The sequence below is a fragment of the Otolemur garnettii genome, unplaced genomic scaffold, assembly GCF_000181295.1.
Source record: "Otolemur garnettii isolate 467f Iridium unplaced genomic scaffold, OtoGar3 scaffold00061, whole genome shotgun sequence".
Taxonomy (NCBI): domain Eukaryota; kingdom Metazoa; phylum Chordata; class Mammalia; order Primates; family Galagidae; genus Otolemur; species Otolemur garnettii.
Genome location: NW_003852456.1, coordinates 3242225 through 3262402, shown reverse-complemented (window position 1 = coordinate 3262402; position 20178 = coordinate 3242225). Strand labels below are relative to the sequence as shown.

The window sequence follows — 20178 nt, the reverse complement described above, 5'->3', positions numbered from 1 at the left end:
TGATTCTTCTATGTCAGGCTGTTTGGCATGGACTCTGGATGATGCCCTTCCCTGAAAGGTCTGCACATCAACTCACCTCTATTGTTTCATATGAAGATCAGAATTTCTCAGTTTTTAGTGAAATGTGGTTCAGACTTACTTTCCCGAAATATTCTCAGCCAAACCCCTATTCAAACTGATTGCATCCTCTGAGATTTTTTTATTTTAGAGATTCTCAAACTCACACTCCTTTGCTTTAAAGTCTTCAGTGGTCCACCTTGCCCTTGGACCAGAATATGTAATAGAACAGTGTGGCCCGCAGGTTCTTGCCTGATCCAGCTTTTCCCTCCCTCTGTGACCTCATCTCAAACTCTTTCTGATTGAGACCTTCTTTTTTTTCTTCTGACATAAGCACGGTTCTTTTGCACCTCCTGGCTTTTGACGGCTGTTCCCACTTTATGAAACACCATTTCGCCTAGTCTTTGCTTCGGTGGCTCCTCATGCTGTGGTCTCAGCTCAACTGTCCTTTCCTAGAGAGGTTATTTTTCTTCACAGAACTTAGCACTATCTGTGCATTTTCTTGCTATGGTCCACGTTCTGTTGCTGGGCACCCATCACAATGTCAGCATATATGAGATGGTCAATAATTACTTTCTCAGTGAATGACTATCACAGTTGCCGCAGCAATATCCTTTAGCCTTAAATCATACTATTCTAATCATTCATATAACGGCTTTTGACTCATGAGAGGTACTGAGTAATTGTTGAATTGAATTGAGATATCAAAATGTCACTTCTCTGTTCATTAATATAATTATTTTTACGTATATTACCTCTGTGATCCTTTACAGTTAGCCTTCTGTAGTTTCTAATGCTATAGTCTTTTTGTTCTTAGCATTTTTTACAAGAACACACTTCATAAAATGTGCCTTTTGAGGGACTGTCCTTTTCCTAACTTAATAAAATGCCACTGAGCATCAGTGAATTGGTTTACAGTTAGAAATACATTTTGATGAGTGTGAATAGAAGTTCCATATGTTACTTAACGATTATTTATTTACTCCGGGTATCCCAAGAGATATTAATAGTTAGTTCCCCTGGTCCAGGTTACAGAGGACAGGTTTGAGGTGTTGAACGATGGAAGCTCTGGTTCTAGGTGCTCTAATGTCTGTGGCTTACCCCCAGCGCCTCTGCCTGGATCTCCAAGAATCTTGCAGGTCCCTAAAGAATTCAAGCCTTGGAATAGCACCAGATTGTGCTAGAACTGAATCTTAACCACTCTTAGCGTCTTCGAACCTTAGAACGCGCTGGCTTGCTTTATTTTTATTTTTATGCCTGTTTAGAGCATATCCCCATCAAGATTTAATATCTTGCATCTTGGCACCCATGAATATGAAGAGTGTAAAAATGATTTTGAACGTTGTGTTGTCACAGATGAAAAAATGAGCAAACCTGTTAAAATGCAATGTTGAATAATGGAAATCAGGTTTTATTTTTGTTGTTTTCAGCGCCGAAGCATTTTTTTGGAAACCCAAATGTCAAGATAAGCTATTTTGCAAAAAATTAGCATTGGTGGAGCTTTGTCGGGGTTAACAGCATTGTGGCTGGACGCCTTTAACTCAGCGTGACCTCTGGGTCCAAGTCCGGTGTCCCCAGCCCTGCGCCCCAGCCGGAGCGGTGCATTCCTCCCGCCCCACCGCCCCACAGCCCCCGCTAGAGCGCCGCGCGCATTGTTGTCCTGTAGCGATTGGTTGTTGGACCAGAAACAGCTGTGCAGAGCCGCTCCGCGTCCGGGGCTGTGGACTTGCATGCAGTGTAGCCGGCTGGTGGTGACTTACACTGGGGATCGAGAGGAAGAGTTGGAGGCCACTGGTACGGTCTGCCTGGCGGCGTGGACCGCGCGCCCCGGCGTTCTGGGGGCCTGCGGTGGCGCCTCCTCCCCCCGTCTCTGGCCGCCTTCGGGGCTGGCGCAGGTGGGCCCGGCCGGGCGCCGCAGCCCTCGGGTTCCCACGCAGGCTTCTCGCTGGCCCTGCGAGGGGGAGGGGCCATCCTAAAAATATGTAAATATCCAAGCGCCGACTCCACGCTGGGGCACCAGCCGGGGTCCCAGCACTGCCGCCGCCGACGCCGCCGGGTGTTTTTTACATGAAAATGAGGAGCCTGACAGGATCCGCGCTCTAACTTCAGGCTGCTTGGTGAATAGCATGAGACTGGGCGGCTGTCCCGCTTCCTGCCCTTCAGTAGCCATTCTGTGCGCCCGCAGCCAAGCAGCCGGGCCACCGCGCGGGTGGCGGTCGCCAGGCTCCGCATCCTTGGCAGCCATGGCTCCCATCGCCGCCTCGGCCAGTAAGTAGGAGCATGCATGTGTAGGGGGGCACATGCGTGTCGGCGCAGCCACCCACCCACCCCCACACTCGCACCCCACCCTGAGCCTCGGGAGGAGGAAGACTGACGAGGCGCTGCAGTCGTTGGGACCACTCGGGTTCCTCCCGGATTCCGCAGGAGCCCGCCTGCCGCAGCCGCCGCCCGCAGAGCCTGCTGGGGTCCTGGTCTCGGTAATGAAGGCTGCCTCCCGAGGACTGCGGGGAAGGCAGAGCCAGACCGCGCCGGGGACTGCGGGCCGCGCGGCGGACAGGCCCGGGGGGACACGACTCGGACGCTGTCATCCCCACGCCTCGCGCTGAGCCGCCCCTCCGGCTTCCCGGGCGCCCGATCCCGGGTCAGCCCCAGAGGCCTGGGCTTCCTCTTTTGCCGGCTTCTTTTGTGCGGTGGCTCACAGTCGGCTAAGCACTCCTGCGCTGAATCGGGCCATTGTCTGCGCTCCCGTCGCTTCCACGCTGCCAGTCCCGGCGCCCCCACCCCGCCCGCCCCCTCCGCCTCCTCCCGGCCGGGAAGCCTCCTAACGTGCCTTTCCCCCCAGGAATCTGGAAGCTATAAGCCGGGCGGATTGCAAATGAAGTGGAATGCATTGTGGGACGTGTGTAAAACCGGAGCCTTCGCCGTGGGGGTGTGGGGACGCGTGGGGAGGGCCGGACCCGCCGCTGGTGGTGTAGACGCCGACGAGGAGGGGCTGGGAAAATGCGCGCAGAGTCCGCCCGGGTCGTGCCCGCCGTAGACTGATGAAGCAGCGCGCTGCGCCCCGGCGCTGAGGCCCGGAGGATCGGGGCAGCGGGTCGCCGTCCCCACCATGAAGAAGACCCGGAGCACAACCTTGCGGCGAGCCTGGCCTAGCTCGGATTTCTCGGATCGGGCCTCGGACCGCATGAGGTCCCGCAGCGAGAAGGACTACCGTCTGCACAAGCGCTTCCCCGCGGCCTTCGCGCCCCCGGCTTCGCGGGGCTACATGACGTCAGGTTGGTGACCACGGCCCGGCCCGCGGGGCGTGCTCGGGCGCCGCGGCCCGAGTGCTTGCGGGGGAGCTCGGGCAGTGATGGATGCGCTGAGTTACGGGAAAAGCAAGAAAAAATTAGCTCCCATCCACCATTTTGTACCTCCGCGAGCTCCGCAGCAGGCCCTCTCAATATGGGGTTTGGGAGCTATTAGTTAGGTAAAATAAGGGCGGAGGACGAGCCGGGCGTCTGGGCTGCAGGCAGATAAATGACTGCAAGCTCCGCGCTGCAGCCTCCTTGAGCTCTGGGACGAGCCTGCGTGCAGTGTTGCCTGCAGTGCCGGGCTGGCTTGCTCCTGCATTGTGGCCACTTACCTTAGTGGGTATTTAAACAGCCCCCCTTTTCTTACGAGGGAACAGGTTTCATGCACAGTCCTGGATGGTCCTGCGTACATCTCAGGCCCCTCTGCTGTGCACGCAGAGACCTGAGCTGGAGCTCATTGAATGCGTTCTGTGGGGTGATGGTGTGTATGCGGCTTGAACGCTCACATGACTGTGTGGTTTTAACATATGTTGCTTTGAATTAGGTTGTACGGGAAGAATGGGGGCTGTGCCTGTATTTATTTGCATGTCAGATACGAAGGACAGACAAAACAGTAAATGGAAGCGAAGGCTTCCGAAAAGGTTGCATCTTAAAATGCAGTGGTGTTAGTAGCAAGAGCCTGTTCTTTTTGGAAACACAAACAGAATGGCTTTGGTTTATGATTTGGGAACCCAGGGATAAAATACTTGAGGAAAAGCTGAAGGAAGGGGAAATCTGTCCTGGCATTCTCCTTACTTGTTGTTAACCACTTGTATGTAATGATGTGTACAACACTGATTTTATCTATTTTTCATTCTGGAAAAAAATTATTTCTTTCTAAACACAACATAATGGAAGAACCGAGATTTTGTTACACCAGGATCTATACCAAATTATTTTAAGCCCTGTCTTAACTGGGAAGATTGTTTTAAGCTTGTGGTTAGTACTGATAGTCTAGCTTTACTATCTTTCTCCTAAAACAGCAAATCCTTTTTAACTGGGGTCAGTATCTCATGCTTTAAAAATGTCTTGTGACCACATTTCCATGAATATAAAACCTAAATAAAATAACTATCTTTTTTTGTAGCAAAATCCGGCAACATAAGGATGTTGTAATATTTTGGCAATAAAGCTCCCTTGATTTTTGTCTTTCATGAGAAGCCAAATTTGTAAAGGAAGTCACAACTACAGTTTATACTCCAGTCATTTGAGTCACTGTTGTGGTTACTGTATTTTTTAGACTGTGGCAGTAAATTTTGAAGTACATCTAAATCCAAACCTAACCTCAAAACATGTATGTACATAAACCCGTGTCTGCACTGTTTAGATAATCCTGGGTTTCTTGTACTTGGGGTTTAAATGTCTTCATTCCACACTTAACAGTTCCCTTCATCTTGTACCTCTTAAGGAACCAGTACTGGCACCAAGTGTGAGGCTCTAGGAGGCAGGTGGCCATAATTTCTTCACCCAAACCTGCAAGACTCTGTAAAAATTTCAGGCACATTTCCTTGGATCTCCTTTTTATCTATCTTGACATTACTTCATTAGGATCATATTTTCATTCTTTGCAAAAGAACTCTGCTTTTGCTGGTGCTGCAAGGCATTTTTTGAGGGTGTAAAGAAGAAGCTTTTAATTATATCTGATTCTCTTATTTCATTTTTTGACTTGCAAAGGTGAGATAGTCTTATGGTGATAATGAAGGATAACCCATTTCAGTTTGTGGTTTTCTGTCCAGATTACTGCCAAGAACCAGAAGATCAAAAGGTGGGGGTGGGGAGAAGAGAGTGATGTCATTCATTCAGCATTTTATAGACTGTCCCCAAAAGCAAAGTGCCGTGCTAGATTTTCTTGTGGTTGTAGGGTTGGATGTAATAAGATTTTTGCCTTGGGAGGGCGGCCAAAGGATTCTTAAATGTTAGCTCATACACAGAATAAAAAGCAGATATGGGTGCTAATGGAAGGACTTAGTAAATATTAAGACAAACACCTGCAATGATCTTTGGGAGAGGAGGCGGAGACTTTCTCACACAACTTTTTGGGGGATGGAATAGGGGTGTGAATCTTAACCTATTTTCTTTTCAAATATGATTCCTTTCAAAATATGAGTATTGACAGAAATAGATGGTATATTGATACATTTTGAGATCATTTATAAGAAGTTCTCTTCCCCTTAGGATATGTGAAAAAAATTTACTAGCATCAGGTTAGTGATTGGGATATGAATAGACATATAAAGTGAGGTAGAAAACAAAGCAGCTTAAAAACACGTGAGACTTTTCCCATTTCTTTTATTTGTCCAAACACTTGGTTTAATAACTACTTTTATTATACATCTCTTTTAGTATAAAGGGTTTTTTATTGTGGGTAAATGATTTAGGCTCTCAAAGGACCTGATATGCCTCTTTGGAGATACACTAAATAACTGCAAATAACTTCAGTTAGAAGTCTATTTTTAGAAACTGTCCCCCCACTCAAATTTCCTGAAAATTGTGGGAAGCAATCTTTTAAAATAATTCAGGAAATGAGAGATCTTTGGATATTTTTAGAAATAGATATTAAGAACTGTTCTTTTGGTCCAGCGCATGTATCACACAGTAGATACTTCAAGCCAAACTGTAGGCTTCTACTACATGTAATAGCTTTCTAATGAGACAGCACCCTTTCAAAGTCTTTTCTCCACTAGTAAGTAATTACCACTGTGAAATGTGATTTATAGCCATAGGCTTGACATTTAGCCTTGGCTTTTCCTATACCTTCAGGATAAACTACACTTAAGCTCAAGAGGTTAGAACAGGCACCTATAAAACTAACAAGGTCTTGCAAAAGGACAGAAAATTCTGAAACTTTAAATCTGGAAGACCAGGCCTTACATGACTGCTTAAGCTCCCAATTCCTGCTACCAAATCTAAAGTAGTCCTAAGAATTCACAAGCTGCCTAGCAACCAGTGAGTTCACAGGCCAAGAGATGAGTTCATTGTTCACCTTGAATATTAATTTCTCAATAGTGGTTTCTGGGCAGAAAGGGGGAAAAATCTCACCTTTTGTTCAACTTAAGATGAATAATAAAATGTGGATGGCATTATCTGAAGAAGAAAAGGGATTGGACCAAATGGATATGAAATCATTCTTCTCCATTTTCTAAAACTAGAAATTATGATATTAATTAACTAGAGATAGTAGTAAAAATCCCCACAAAGAGGGAAATCTGTATGATCCTTAGCACTTTACGTATGAAAACAGGTTCATGTACCTCCTTGTAATGATTTTTAGATCCTAAACTTTTTGTTGATGAATCTGTTGGAACTGTGACCTCTTCATGAAAATGATGATGCCAACTTTTCTTTTTCTTCATTCTCCCCTCTTGCGGTCCCAGGATGAGTGCTTCTTTGGATGCCTTATACAGGGGGTTCATGTGCAGTTTAAAATAGTGTGCAATTTAAAAATTGCACGCGAACTTTATGCCCATCCTATATAATACCACTCATGTTTTAGACAGTAAAATTGGAAAGCAGTTTTTCCACAATACAGTTTTCACAGAGCATGTTCATAAAAGACTTTTCTTACGAATGAGAAAGCAAAGTCAGGACACATCTTAGTTTGATGCTTGTCATTTTAAGTAGCATCTTAAGAAATAAAGGAGACATTTTTAATGCTTTGGCTTTAAAGAATTTGAAAGGAAAGATAAAACAAAAACCCTGAACTGACATCTCCAGAAAATTCCAATCAGTTTTGTCTTCTGACTTAATGAATATGATCAGTGGAGAAGAATGGCCAGCACGTTACCTTGAGTAGTTTATTAGTTTTCATTTTATGGAAACTAATTCTGGGGCATGTTGATCTGTGCGTTCCAGTTCCTTATGTTATTTTAAGAGTTTTCTGAGAGTGGAGGGTGGACACTGGAGGTTCTAATAAAACCAGCTGTGTCCCTGGTGAGTAATGTGACCTCCCTCTGTCCGTAATGAGACTTGTGCCACACTCCAGTACAGAATTGGGCTTCAAGGTGGCTCTTTAATGAGCAAGTGCAGATCTCCTGAATGCTTTCACATAAATTGTTAGAAAGTGCCTTTGCTCCCTTACTGAAGTCACATGCTCCTATATGAGGATACAGTGCTCATTTTGCAGTGGAATCCTTTTTCCCATCATCCTCCAGTGTTACAGGAAATGTACTCATCTTAGGGCTTGCCCTGGTGGCCGGAGAATGGGGGGTTTATAGATTAAGACCTCCTAGCAACTTATAATTATATGCAAGTTTTAATAAGCAGCATCCTGTCACATCCAGTTCCCTGTTTGCAGAGATCCATTTGCAGCCTCCCTGCTCCAACTGTGTTTTAATTTGAAACTACCTATGTCGATGCCTTTCATCAGGCAAGTGGAAGTGAGGAATATTGCACTTGGTAGTGAATGACTTTATTCTTCATTTCCCAGGAGAACATGAATGGGCTTACAAAAGGTCACCTCTCTTGGTATTTCAAGATCTTTTATACTCTTTGAAACGTTTTTATTTGAAAAAGGGAATATATTATATAAAAACCTTAGCATTTTTACACCTCCACAGCAATTCTGGCCTTAAATTCCCCACAACCCCAGAGACTCAGGACAATTCAGACAATGGGGGGTGTTCTTTGGTTCAAGATTGCTTAAGCTGACTGCAGGTATAACTAAGGAGCACAGTCTGATTAGATTCTTGCTAGTGGGACAATACGCCAACTTTTGAATTTAGGGCATGCTTTTGTAAATCAGTTGTAGAGAGAGAGTATGATGTGTCATCTATTTGGTATAAAGTAGAAGTTCTTAGAGTTTGTCAGAGTACCGAGTATACTCTAAATTGACCTTAGCTATAGTAACATAAGAAATAAAGGGTATACGTAATATTAAAAGTGGGTAATAAAGTTTTCCTTAAGTAGTAAATGCCCAGACTATTTTTATTTAACATTGCTCATAAAATCCTACTGGTTTCTACCACCTAAGTATTTCTAAGATCTGTTTCTTTCTCTTCTTCACTGTTAAGTCTTCTATTCTATTACAGTATCTTCCAGACTGACCTCTCTTCCAGTCCGATCTGACCTCCATGCATCCCCAGAGGGTTTTTATTGCTTTGTTTGGTATTTGTTGTTTTTAAATCTCTCTGAACCAAAATTGGTCATGTTGTTTCCCTTTTCAACGCTCTTCCTGTAATCATTTTGCCACCCCTTTTTCTGTGCCTTGCCCTGCCACGCTCTGTTGCAGGCCTGGGGACTCCGCCTGTTGAGTGCCTTCTTGCCATTTGCACCTTTTGCAGTTGATTTGACATTGCCTAGAAAGTGCTCACTTTCCTTCCAGGTCTGATAGGGTCCCCTTTAATCTTCCAGAATCAACGTATACGCCCACCTCTCTTGCAGTCTTCCTGCAGGTCCTTTGCAGAGTGAATCACTCCTATGATACTTGTTTTGTGCTCATGTTACAGCAACACAGTCCTGTTGCCCTACACCCTGAGTTTGCCTGTGCTTCTCCTGTCTCAGGCGCAAGTTCCTCCGTGGTGGTACCTGTTTTATTCACATCTCTAATTTGCCAGCAACCACAGACCTTGGCACTTACCAGGCACTCTGTAAATGTTTATCCCATGAATAACTCAAATATGACTTCTCTTAGAAAGTTGGATGAATTGTTGTCTTGAAGTCTTTTTTTTTGCAGTTATTGGCCGGGGCTGGGTTTGAACCTACCACCTCCGGTGTATGGGGCCAGCTCCCTACTCCTTTGAGCCACAGGCGCTGCCCTGTCTTGAAGTCTTAATGTGACTCATCTCTTATTAACTGTAGAACTTACAAACATACAGTAGAACCTCCATAACTGACTGCCTCCTTAAGTTGACCTAATTTTGATATACTGGACATGTGCTACATGTATGTATGAGTACAGTAGGCCTAGTTCTTCATGGTGACCACCTCCATGTGTTGACCCGCTTGTTACAGTCCTTTGGGAGGTCAACTGACAGAGCTGTATGCTTACTGTATATCGTAAGACCTACCTTCAAAGGATGATCTCCCTTTGTGATCAATAGATGGGACCAACTGGCCATAAGTTAGCCATTAGAAAGTAGTAGATGATGGGATATAATCAAGAGTTGGGTCGGTCGGCAAGGTGGCACAGTGTAGGGAAGAAAAGGATGTCACTTAGAAAAGGCTGCCTGGAGGGAAGATGGACTTGGGTTTTGAAGGTGACACAGGAGTGAGAGACACAGGGATAGGGCTTGAAGAGATGGAGATTGAGAAGGATTAGGGGAGGTTGTGGAAGCAGCATGGACTAAGGTAGAAAACTGGAAATGAAAATGGATATGTGAAATTTGTCACCTGTAACCTGAGGAAGGTACCTAGAAAGGAGACCTAGATAGGCCAGGTGGGATCTTGAAATTTAGGTGGATTTGGAGTTGAGGCGCTAGGAAAGAAAGATGAAAGGAACCCTTTAGAAAATGGAGCAGGCAGTGGCTTGCAGGATTGACAGACATCATGAGCATCCAGACCAGAGGATCTGGCTGTATTTGTAATTGGTTGGGTTTAAGTGGTGAAAGAAAATAAAAGGTGAATTAATTCTTTTTTGTTAGAAAAATGCAGTAAGTGACCAGGAAGGTGGAGAAACTGGAGCAGATGAGTTCCGTTGTGGGCTAACTGGTTGGTTGTCCACACCGAGAGGACTTCCAGGCCTACATGTGAACAATAAAAGTTGTAGATGTAGGTTGGAGGTCACTTACACAGCAGTGTTAGCTGAGAATACAAGAATAGCTTAGCTTTTTGTACTTTATGTTCTACTTCTTGGAGAGGAGCAGATGACTTGGTTATTTTTATTTCCAGCAGATGGAGGGTCAATTGATTCCATAAGGGTTTTGGCAAACCTGGAGGTTTGAGGTTAGGGTTGCTTGGAGATTGCTCTCCTGTTCCTAAAAGTAAAGTGCTTTTTTAAGTCTTGGGTTTGTTCTATTAGCGTTTGCATTTATTCAGAAGCCATTGTATTGTTGATAAAAGGGATGTACTTTTGATATCTATAGTCGGGTTTGCAAAGAGAGCCATGCAAGCAGCTACACAAAAGAGTAGGCCAGCTATGTAATTAATGCATATTTCAAACATCTGTCATATACCTATGCAGTGGAAAAATTATGGCTTAGGTAACTCATATATACAGTTAAAATCTCCATTTATCTTTCTGCTTTAATCCATGATGGCCCTCCAGGCCAAGTTTTCTCTTTTTGAAGATAAAAGAGAGATATTTGGCAGATGCCTGTGGGCAGCAGGAGTGGCAGGACTTGTGCCTGGCCTCATCCCTCTCATGGCCATATTTTCAGGGACAGGAACCATCTAACCTCGAACAAATTCCTGCCTGGTTGGTTCCCCTGGGAGAGCTAATAGACCACTCACTGCTTCCGGCATATGCAACTTTTGCTTTGAAATTATTTCTTTATTAGATAAAACGAAGTCCCTCACCATGATTGAGGTACATTGGGTATTTGCCTTTTTTTTTTTTCAATGCTTTGTGACCACCCAGCCCCTGAAACCTCTTTTCTGTGTTGGTGTAATTCCCCACTGTTGTGTGTGGCATGTTTTCCCTCCAAAACGTGTTCAAGTCCTAGCCCCGGTACCTGTGACTGTGTCCTTATTTAGAAATAAGTGCTCCCTAAATTCAGTATGACTGGTGTTCTCATAGGAAGAAAAGAGACACAGGGAAGAACAGCATGTGACAGTAGAGGCGAGAGACTAGAGTGATGTGTCTCCCAGCCAAGGAAGGCCAGGGACTGCAGCAACCGCAGAAGCCAGAGAGGGGCATGAAATGGATTCACCCCCAGGCCCCCCGAAGGAAACATTGCTACTACAGCAGCTGGGCTTTTAGCTTCTAGCAGGATGTCTGTTGTGTTAAGTCACTTAGTTTGCAGTCCTTGCTACAGCAGCCCCAGGACACCAGTATACTGCTTTCTGAACCTTGACGGAAGGCAGAGTCCACATTCTCTGTGCAGACGCTGCGGTTGCCGTGTATTATGATTAATTTCCTGGCCTTCTTTCCATCAAGGCAGGGGCCAGTGACCTAGGTTTCAGCAATTGCATACTTTCTATCAGACTTTGAATCTGGTGCTAGTAGGAAGGACAGTAGGGGCTGTGAGACATAGCCCCAGAGGTGGAGGTGGCTTTGCAGCAAGATGGCATTCCCAAGGCAGTGGTGGTAGTGTCCCGGATGGTGTGCCATATGGCCTTGCTGGGGGGCCAGCTGCAGGATTGTGCTTGTCCTCACTGAAGGGGATCCAGGTTTGGGTCTCCAACCCTTCCTGGAATCCTGGGTTTTACTAAGTATATTTTAATAGGCAGTCAGTTCTCCACAGCTGACCACTTCCCTACCCTGACCACCTCTTTAAGTTGACTTAATTTTGACATACTGGACGTGCACTACATGTACGTATCAGTACAGTAGGCCTAGTTCCTCCTGGTGACCATCTCTGTATATTGACCATTTGTTGTAGTCCCTTGGGGGGGGTCAACTTACAGAGCTTCTACCGTATTCTTTTCTGAAAGGCTGCATAGCGTTGTGATTTAGAGCAGAGGTGCAGGCCGGGTAGCTTGGCTTCATCATGCAGCCTTTTCATTGTAGCTGGGTTAACTTAGATAAATCGAATATTTTCTTAAGACCTCAGTTAACCTCACCTGCAAAATGGGAATAATACTGTACCTAACTTGTCAGGCTTTGGATGAATTAATATGCATAAAGCACTTAGCCCTGAGCTTGGTACAGTGGAAGCATTGCATCGGTATTGTCATTGTTTTCTGTAGCATAAAACCAAGAATCCTAACACACACACATACAGAATTGCAAGTTGTCACTTGCAAGTATTGATATAAAGAATGAACTGCATGTAAGTGACACAAAGAAGTATGGTTGGGTTTTATTAATACTCTGCAACCCTGCTGCCTTGGTTTTGTAACAAGCTTCCAGAGCCCTTATATTTTTCCCTCTCCAGTAAGTGCCCTGTCTTCCTCCTCTTTCCACCTACTGCCTCCTGGTGTTAGGAACTTAGTTCCTTTGAGGAAGCCTGATGGAGTGGGAGTGAACTGCACCTTCCCTCTGCTCCTGCAGAGCCCTTGCACACCTCTGAAATAATCGGCATCTCTGTGTTCATCCCCTTGTCTAACCCTCCTTCTACACTGGAAGCCCTGTGAGGATATGGCTCAGGTCTCACTTGACCTTGTACTCCCAACGTTTACCAAGTAGCAGGTACACAGTAGGAGTTTAAATGTATACATATGGGGGTACCTGGTCTTGCAGACATTCCCAGGAAGACATTCAAGGAAGTCTCTGCATCTCACTTCTTTAACTGTATGCCCAGCTTGTGCCCTGGGGGTTGATGCCAAGAAGCCGCCAGGGTAATTGTGGTGTATCCAGCATGTGATCCACTCTGCCTGGGCCAGAGGAGCAAACTGGAGGACACAGGGCTGGTTTCCACACCTACTGGCATGTGGAGATACAAGCTTCCATCAGGATTTTTAAAAAATTCCAGCATAGATCTTTGATAAAATTATAAAACAACATAGTCTTTTGAATCCATGAAATACCTAAGATGAAACATCCACTTAGATTAGATGCTAGTGCTTATAATTATTAATATAATGGAACTTCCAGTTAACCTGGAGAATGCATTTGGATTTTTATTTTGATTGGCTTTTATTTTATTTTATTTTTGAGAAAGAGTCTCAGTATGTCGCCCCCTGTAGAGTACGTGGCATCACAGTTCACAGCAACCTCAAGCTCCTGGGCTTAAGTGATTCTCTCACCTCAGCATCCCAAGTAGCTGGGACTACAGGCACCCACGATAATGCCTGGCTGTATTTTTGTTGCAGTTGTCATTGTTGATTTTTAGCTGGCCTTAGCTGGGTTAGAACCGGCAGCCTTGGTATATGTGGCCGATGCCCTACCCATTGAGCTACGGGTGCCTCCTCGATTGGCTTTTAAATAACTGAAGTATTGGGACATATTTTCCTATACTTGCTAACTGGCTATCTATGCTGGTAGACAATGGACAGGTATGGATAACTTGTTATAAATACTTTTTTAAAGTCTTTTTAGTTAGGAAGTCAACAAGCCCAGAAGAGCAGAACTGTGAGGAGGGTCATAATGTCAGATGGATTGGTTTTTTTTGAGACAAAGTTTCACTTTGTTGCCCTCCTGAGAGGGCCCTGGAGTCATAGCTCACAGCATCTTCAAACTCTTAGGCTCCAGCACTCCTCTTGCCTCTGGGACTATAGGCACCTTCACAACGGCTTTGCTACTTTTAGAGGGGAGGGGTCTTGTTCTTGCTCAGGCTGGTCTCAAACTTCTGAGGTCGGGCAATCCGCTTATCTTAGCCTCTTAGAGTGTCAGTGAGCCAGACGCCTGGCCTGTCCAAGGGGTTTTTCTGCACTTGTGATGGTGGCTTCTGTCTTGTTTTTGTTAAACGCCTTTATATTATACATAGCAGCAGAGCATTGAAATCAGACAGGCATCCGTTGCTGTCCTGGCACAGCTTGCTGGCTGTGTAATCTTGGCAGTTTATGTTATCAGCCTGTCTTCTGTTTTGTTATCTGTAGGATGAAGATAAAATAACATCCAACTTACAGTTGTTATGGAGATTGAATGGGCAAATGTATGCAAGGTAATTAGCATAGTGCCTGACACATAGTAGGAGCCTAACACAGCTTTGCTACCATATTATTATTTCTTCTGGAACATAACCATGCAGGATCTGCTGCTTCCTAAAAGTTTCACACCTGAGGATGCGGAAGAAAAGGAGCCAGAGGGCAGTGTGTCTGGGGTCAGAGAGAGTTAAAAGCAGCTCTAAATCAGATTCTAGCCTGGTACTTGGTCCTCATTTATCAGAAATCAGGCATTCCATTTCTTATTGATTTTGGTAGTCTGTGATCGTCTAAGAAAATCCACAGAATTACTCATGTATCTAAGTGGGCTCACTTGTCCTTATACTCCAACTTAGGAAAAATGGGAGAGAATCACTGTGTACTCAATAGTCCTATGAAACAGAAATTTAAGAGAAGTCTGGCTTCACTGAAAATCAGAGAAATTGTGCCTCATAAATCAGACACAGTTTAATCTGAGATGCTTATTTTGACTTTCAGTTGAAAGTGAAGGGAAAAAAACCCTCCTGTGTGCTGAGTGTTCAGCAGTGTGTCTGTGTGTGTTTGCATATGCTATAAAAGTAAGCTGTGAAGTTAGGTGCATCTTTCAAGGTTAATTCTGAAAGTAAAGCCCAGTGAACTCTCTTGAAAAGAAAGTGCCTTGTCCTCTTCTGGCAAGTTTTAAAAAGTAGTGACAGTCCCAGTGGAATCTCACGTCAGCTCCCCCCCCCCCCAGAGTTGTATAGAAAATAAAGGGGGCATGCTAGAATTCAGGGTCCACTTTTCACCTGTGTAAATATTTCAGCTGCGTTCCTATGAGCAGATGGTTTGATAGCCAGACTTGGGGCTCTGGGGTGACAACTTGAGCTAAGGGAGGAGAAAGGACTTCCCTTCTTCCATTTGCCTCCCGGGAACCTACCTCTGTGCCAGCCAGGATCTGGGCACCCACACTGCCCACCTTTGCTGTATCCCTGAGTTGCCATTTTATCTGTTTAACTCCTGAGTTTCCATTTTATGCCTTCATTTTCAACATGTCACCTCTTTCCCAGTCTTCCCTTCTTTCAAATCAAGGGAAAAATACCTAAAGAAAAAGCCTAAAGGATACTAAGCAACTCGCTTTCTTAGATTATAGCCAACTAGCTAAACTTTAGAAGCCTCCTTTACTTCTGATTCCATAGGCGTCTGCCTTTGTCAGTTAAAACTTAGTTTCTGGAGACTACGGGTCTTGTTTTTCCATGTGGTGTCGCCTACTTGATGTGGGGGATTCAAACATGTGGAGAGTTACAAAGCATGTTTGTTTGGGATGTCAGAGGGATGGTAGGTAGTAGCAACCCTCCTGACCGAAGGGCCAGAAATGGATGTGGGGACTGGACGAGGGTAGAGGCTGTGGGCCTGCTGGATGGTGCACACCCTGGAGGTAGGGCTCTGCGAGGCATCTATTCATCTTGGCACAAGGAAGCCAGAAGTGGAAGGCCCTGGAATGTTAAGCTTCCGTTCTCCATCTGATAACATGCACCTAACAAGGCACAGGATTCTTGTGTGCTTCTGAACTTAGATGTTGAGAGGAAGCCTCTCTACCCTCACCCTCACTTTTCTCCAAGGAAGGGGGAACCATTGTTTACTGACCATGTATTTGATACCAGGCACTGCATAAGTCATATCTCATTTAGACCATCGCTAATTCATATTTTAAGCACCCCAAATGAACAAAGTGAGATTTCACACACACACACACACACTCTTACTCATATGTGTTCACACCCTCTGATAACACATCCTTAATCATGTATGTGTTCATCTCTTAGTTTATATGTTAAATATTAGTCAATTTAATTTCTCATCTTGAAGTATTTAAGATTTTCTTTCATTCTTCCAGTGGTTCATCTTGGTTGGTTATCACACTTCAGAAGGCCGAGAAGGCTGTTTTGTCCTGAGAAGACAGGTCATAGAGTTCCCTGCATGTTCTAATGAGTTTAACCCTAAGTATTTGTGTATGTGATTTGAAATTAATCTCTACTGAGCCAGTGCAGGTTCTTCTAAGAATTATCTTGCCTTACCCAAAGAACACTAGAGCATCCCTCTGGTGAGGCAGTGGGGAAGGGACTTGCTGAACATTTCCTAACTACTGTTTCTTTTGGGCCTGGCTTATTTCACTTTGCATAATATCATTAAGGTTCATCTATGTTTTAGTGTGTGCCAAACTTTTCTTTCTTTTTAAGGCCAAATAATATCCCATTGTATGTGTATACCCCATTTTGTGTATCCATTCTTCTATGAGTAGACACTGGGGTTGTCCCTGGGATTGGCTCTTGTGAGTAATGCGCGTGTGAACTCTGGTGCACAGATATCTGTGGAGTTCCTATTTGCAATTCTTTTGGTATTTACTTAGAAGTGGATTTGCTTATTTGCTAGTTCTATGTTTAATTTTTTTTTCTTTTTTGAGGCAGAGTCTCACTTTGTTGCCCTTGGTGGAGTGCCATGGCATCATAACTCATAGCAACTTCAAACTCTTGGGTTCAAGTGATCCTCTAGCCTCAGCCTCCAAGTAGCTGGGACTGTAGGCACCTGCCACCACCCCTGACTAGTTTTTCTGTTTTTAGTAAAGATGGGGTCTTGCTCTTGCTCAGGCTGGTCTCAAACTCCTGGGCTCTAGGGATCCTCCTGCCTCAGCCTTCCAGAGTGCTGGGATTACAGGCATGAGCCATGATGCCCAGCCTTTTTTTTTTTTTTAACTCTTACTTTTTATTTTATTTTATTTTTTATTATTATTTTTTTTTGGCCCAGGCTGGGTTTGAACCCGCCACCTTTGGCATATGGGGCCAGTGCCCTACCCTTTTGAGCCATAGGCACCACCCCATGCCCAGCCTTATGTTTAATTTTTTTGAGGAACCACCAAAGTCTTTATCAAACCCATTGTGCCATTTTATATTCCCACCAACAGTGTACAAGAGTTCCAATTTGCCCGTATCCCTGACAACACTTACTATTTTCTGGATTTATGTGTTTGTTTTTGGTGATAGTCATCCTAACGGGTGTGAGGTGGTGTTAGTCATGTACATGCTTTACAATGTGTGATACTTAGAGCTTCACCATTCGCAAGGTTCCTGGTTTCTTGTGCTTTTATTTGACTACTGTTTTCTTTTTTTTTTTTCCCAAATGGGAGAAATATTTACAGATGGGCAAAGTCAGTGTCTATTATTGAAGTTTTATTCCTGTTTGCAGAGTGTGCTTTGAGGTAGTGAGGGAGGTAATGACGTGAGTTCCTACCAAGTTGCTTAAAATGTAGTGAGCGGCATAAAACAGGATGATGGGCAAGTGAAAAGTCACAGATTCTTAGAAGGGGTGATGAGAGGTGTGGCATGAAGTTGTCATATGGCATTTGGCAAGATCAGCGTTACATCGTTATCATCCTGGCATTCTGGATATACCCACCAGGAGGTGGCCAAGACAGGAACATTCTGTGTAGGCTGTGGCTCCCAAACACCATCTGTGGACCGGGCTGAGCTGGTTCCTTCTGCAGAATCATCCAGGGAGCTTGGTAAGCAGACACACATCTTGGCCTCATTCCCCAAGTATCTGCAGCTTGAGACGAGGCCCAGAACTTCATGTTTTTATAAACTCTCTCTGCTTGTGCTGTGCTATTAGGTGAGGTGGTACTGCTTATAATGGTGTGCCCAGGCCAGCGAGCATCTGGGTGTGCCCGTGCTCTCACCCACTTCCTCACACAGCAGCAAGTCAGTGTTGAGCGTTCATGTGAGGACCTCGACCCATGCGCTTGTTTTAGAAAGAGTTAAGACCTATCCCTGCCTTTAGGAGCCCCCAGATTCACTGGAGAGATGTAGGAAACCACTTTGGGACACAGGCATGAGGGTGATGATGGTGACTGGGGAGAGGTGCTGTCGTGACGTGGCAGGAGTGTGGCAGAGATGGAGGAGATGGGAGAGGACTCCCAATGGGCACCGGGGGTCAGGTCGTGAAGGCTTGCATGGGCAGCACCTCCCTCTGGGGGCCACCTTGGGGTGGGGAGAGGCCAGGTGCAAGAGGGGAGAAGCTGGGATCGGGAAGGACCTTAGATGTCAAGCTGGGGTGCTGTCAGTTTATCCTGAGTGGCTCAGACAGACTTTCTGTAGGGAGTGACTTGCTGGGATTTTCATTAGATCACCTGGCTGCAGGGCCTAGAGCAGCGGTTCTCAACCTTCCTAATGACATGATGTATTTTTGATGTATTTTCATTGTTACTGGTACAAAGGGGTCACAACCCATAGGTTGAGAACCACTGGCCTAGAGGGAGGAACTGATGGGCAGAGAGCAGACAGACATGTGCTTGTGAGGGTGACAAGGCCAGAATGTTGGGGAGTCCTAGGCCTGAGGTGTCTGTTCTCACCCTGAGGTCTTCTGTCACAAGAGGAAAAGGAGGCTGTGGGCAAGATGACCAAGAGTCAGAATAGCCACCTGTGGCAGAAGGGAAGCCTTGATGGTCCAGGGAGCCCCGTGGAGAGCTCAGCTGAGGCTGACACCAAGGATTTTGTCATTTTCATAAATAGTGCTCTAAATCTGAGTGCAGCAGTGACAAAACCAGACATTTCCCAAGCAGAAGGATGAAGAGTAACGAGGAAGTCGAGGCTCCTTGCTCTCCCTGTGTTGAAGCCTTCCCATGAGGCCAGAGCTGGCGGATGTGGGGCTTGCTTGGTGGAAGGGCAGGTACAGTGAGAGGGAGGGCGGGCCGTCATTCTGTTTAAGCTTCTGAGTAGTTCTCTGATGGTACCATGGTAAATACTCAAAAAGGGAATCTGAATTAGAAAACAAGGAAAACAGGTGCAGAATTGGAATCTTGTTTTCACACTAAGTCAGCCCAAACTCACTCTTAAAGAGTAATTCCAACATGAGTCTGTTACTGTGCAGAATTATTTCTGGAGGACACTCAGCACTCTTCCCTAGCTCTAGTCAAGAAAAATTGATCACCTAATTAAACTTTTGTCATATGTGACTTGCAGTGTATATAATGTTCTGCCAGACAATGTGATACATATAACTAGGGCTAGAATCGCACTAATTTGGGGTAATTAGGAGGAAGACCTGTCTAAATAAGGGAAAGATTTAAATTTTGTAGAATGTTTAATGAAATGAAGTCTTATTACTTCTATGCCCTTAGGCAATTTAATGAATGGATAAATTATTTATAATTAGCATATCAGTGGTTCCATGGAAGAGATTACTCCTTTTGTATTTGAAAACAGGTTATTTTTCTCCTTTAGTCATTGATACATTCCCCTGAAATCTTATTTACACCAGTTATTTTTACTAACTGAAGGAAAGGTGACCTTTAACCTGGCCCTATCCCATAATCTCCAAACTCCAAATTGATAGATCTCAAATTAAAATGAAATTTTGTTACGTGGATAGATCAAATAATTCTGCATCCTTTGAGACACATTGGATCTTTCTCTTTCTTTTTTTTTTAAAAAAGATTTCTATCACCTATATGAGAACAGATGTGTTTTTGAAATTCAGGATATTCTGGAGGCTGATCTGGGTGGATTGCTTGAGCTCAGGAGTTAGAGACTAATCTAAGCAAAAGTGAGACCCCCGTCTCTACTAAAAATAGAAAAACTAACTAGGCATAGTGGTGGGCACCTGTGGTCCCAGCCCCTCAGGAGACTGAGACAAGAGGATTGCTTGAGCCCAAGAGTTTGAGGTTGCTGTGAGCTATGATGCTACAGCACTCTACACAGGGCGACAGAGTGAGACTCTATCTCAAAAAAAAAAAAAAATTTAAGAGGAAATAATAAATAAATATTTAAGATAAATAAATGAAATATTCAAGATAAAATTAATACAATGAAGATAAAATTTCAAGATTAATAAAAATGACAATAAGTAAAATATTCAAGATAAAAACTCAAAGTGGTAAATAAATATGCAAGGAGAAATAAATAATGTTGTTTTCCTCCAAAAATATTTTAGGATTTGTTATAATAATGTTCTCCATTTGTGGAAGGCCTGTTGGATTCCATTTTTATTCTTTCATTTAGCACAACAAACAATCCTGTGAGACCGATCCTGTTACATCAGTTTGCTGATAAATTCGTGGTTGAACATTACATAGCTAATAAATGCCAGAGCTAGGATTTGAATCCAGATCTGGTAAGTTTTTCCTTTAGGACAAACCTTT

At 44.5% G+C, this 20178-nt stretch overlaps 1 protein-coding gene across 1 annotated transcript in view; it reads left to right on the top strand.

Moving 5' to 3' along the window:
• The first annotated feature begins 1789 nt into the window (after positions 1–1789).
• The window catches only part of STOX2 (storkhead box 2), a 94937-nt gene continuing 76548 nt past the window's right edge, over positions 1790–20178 (top strand). The window contains exon 1 of the mRNA XM_003792789.2: positions 1790–3332. Coding sequence (XP_003792837.1) covers positions 3167–3332 — 166 coding nt within the window. The 5' untranslated portion in view covers positions 1790–3166. The remainder of the gene's footprint in view (positions 3333–20178) is intronic.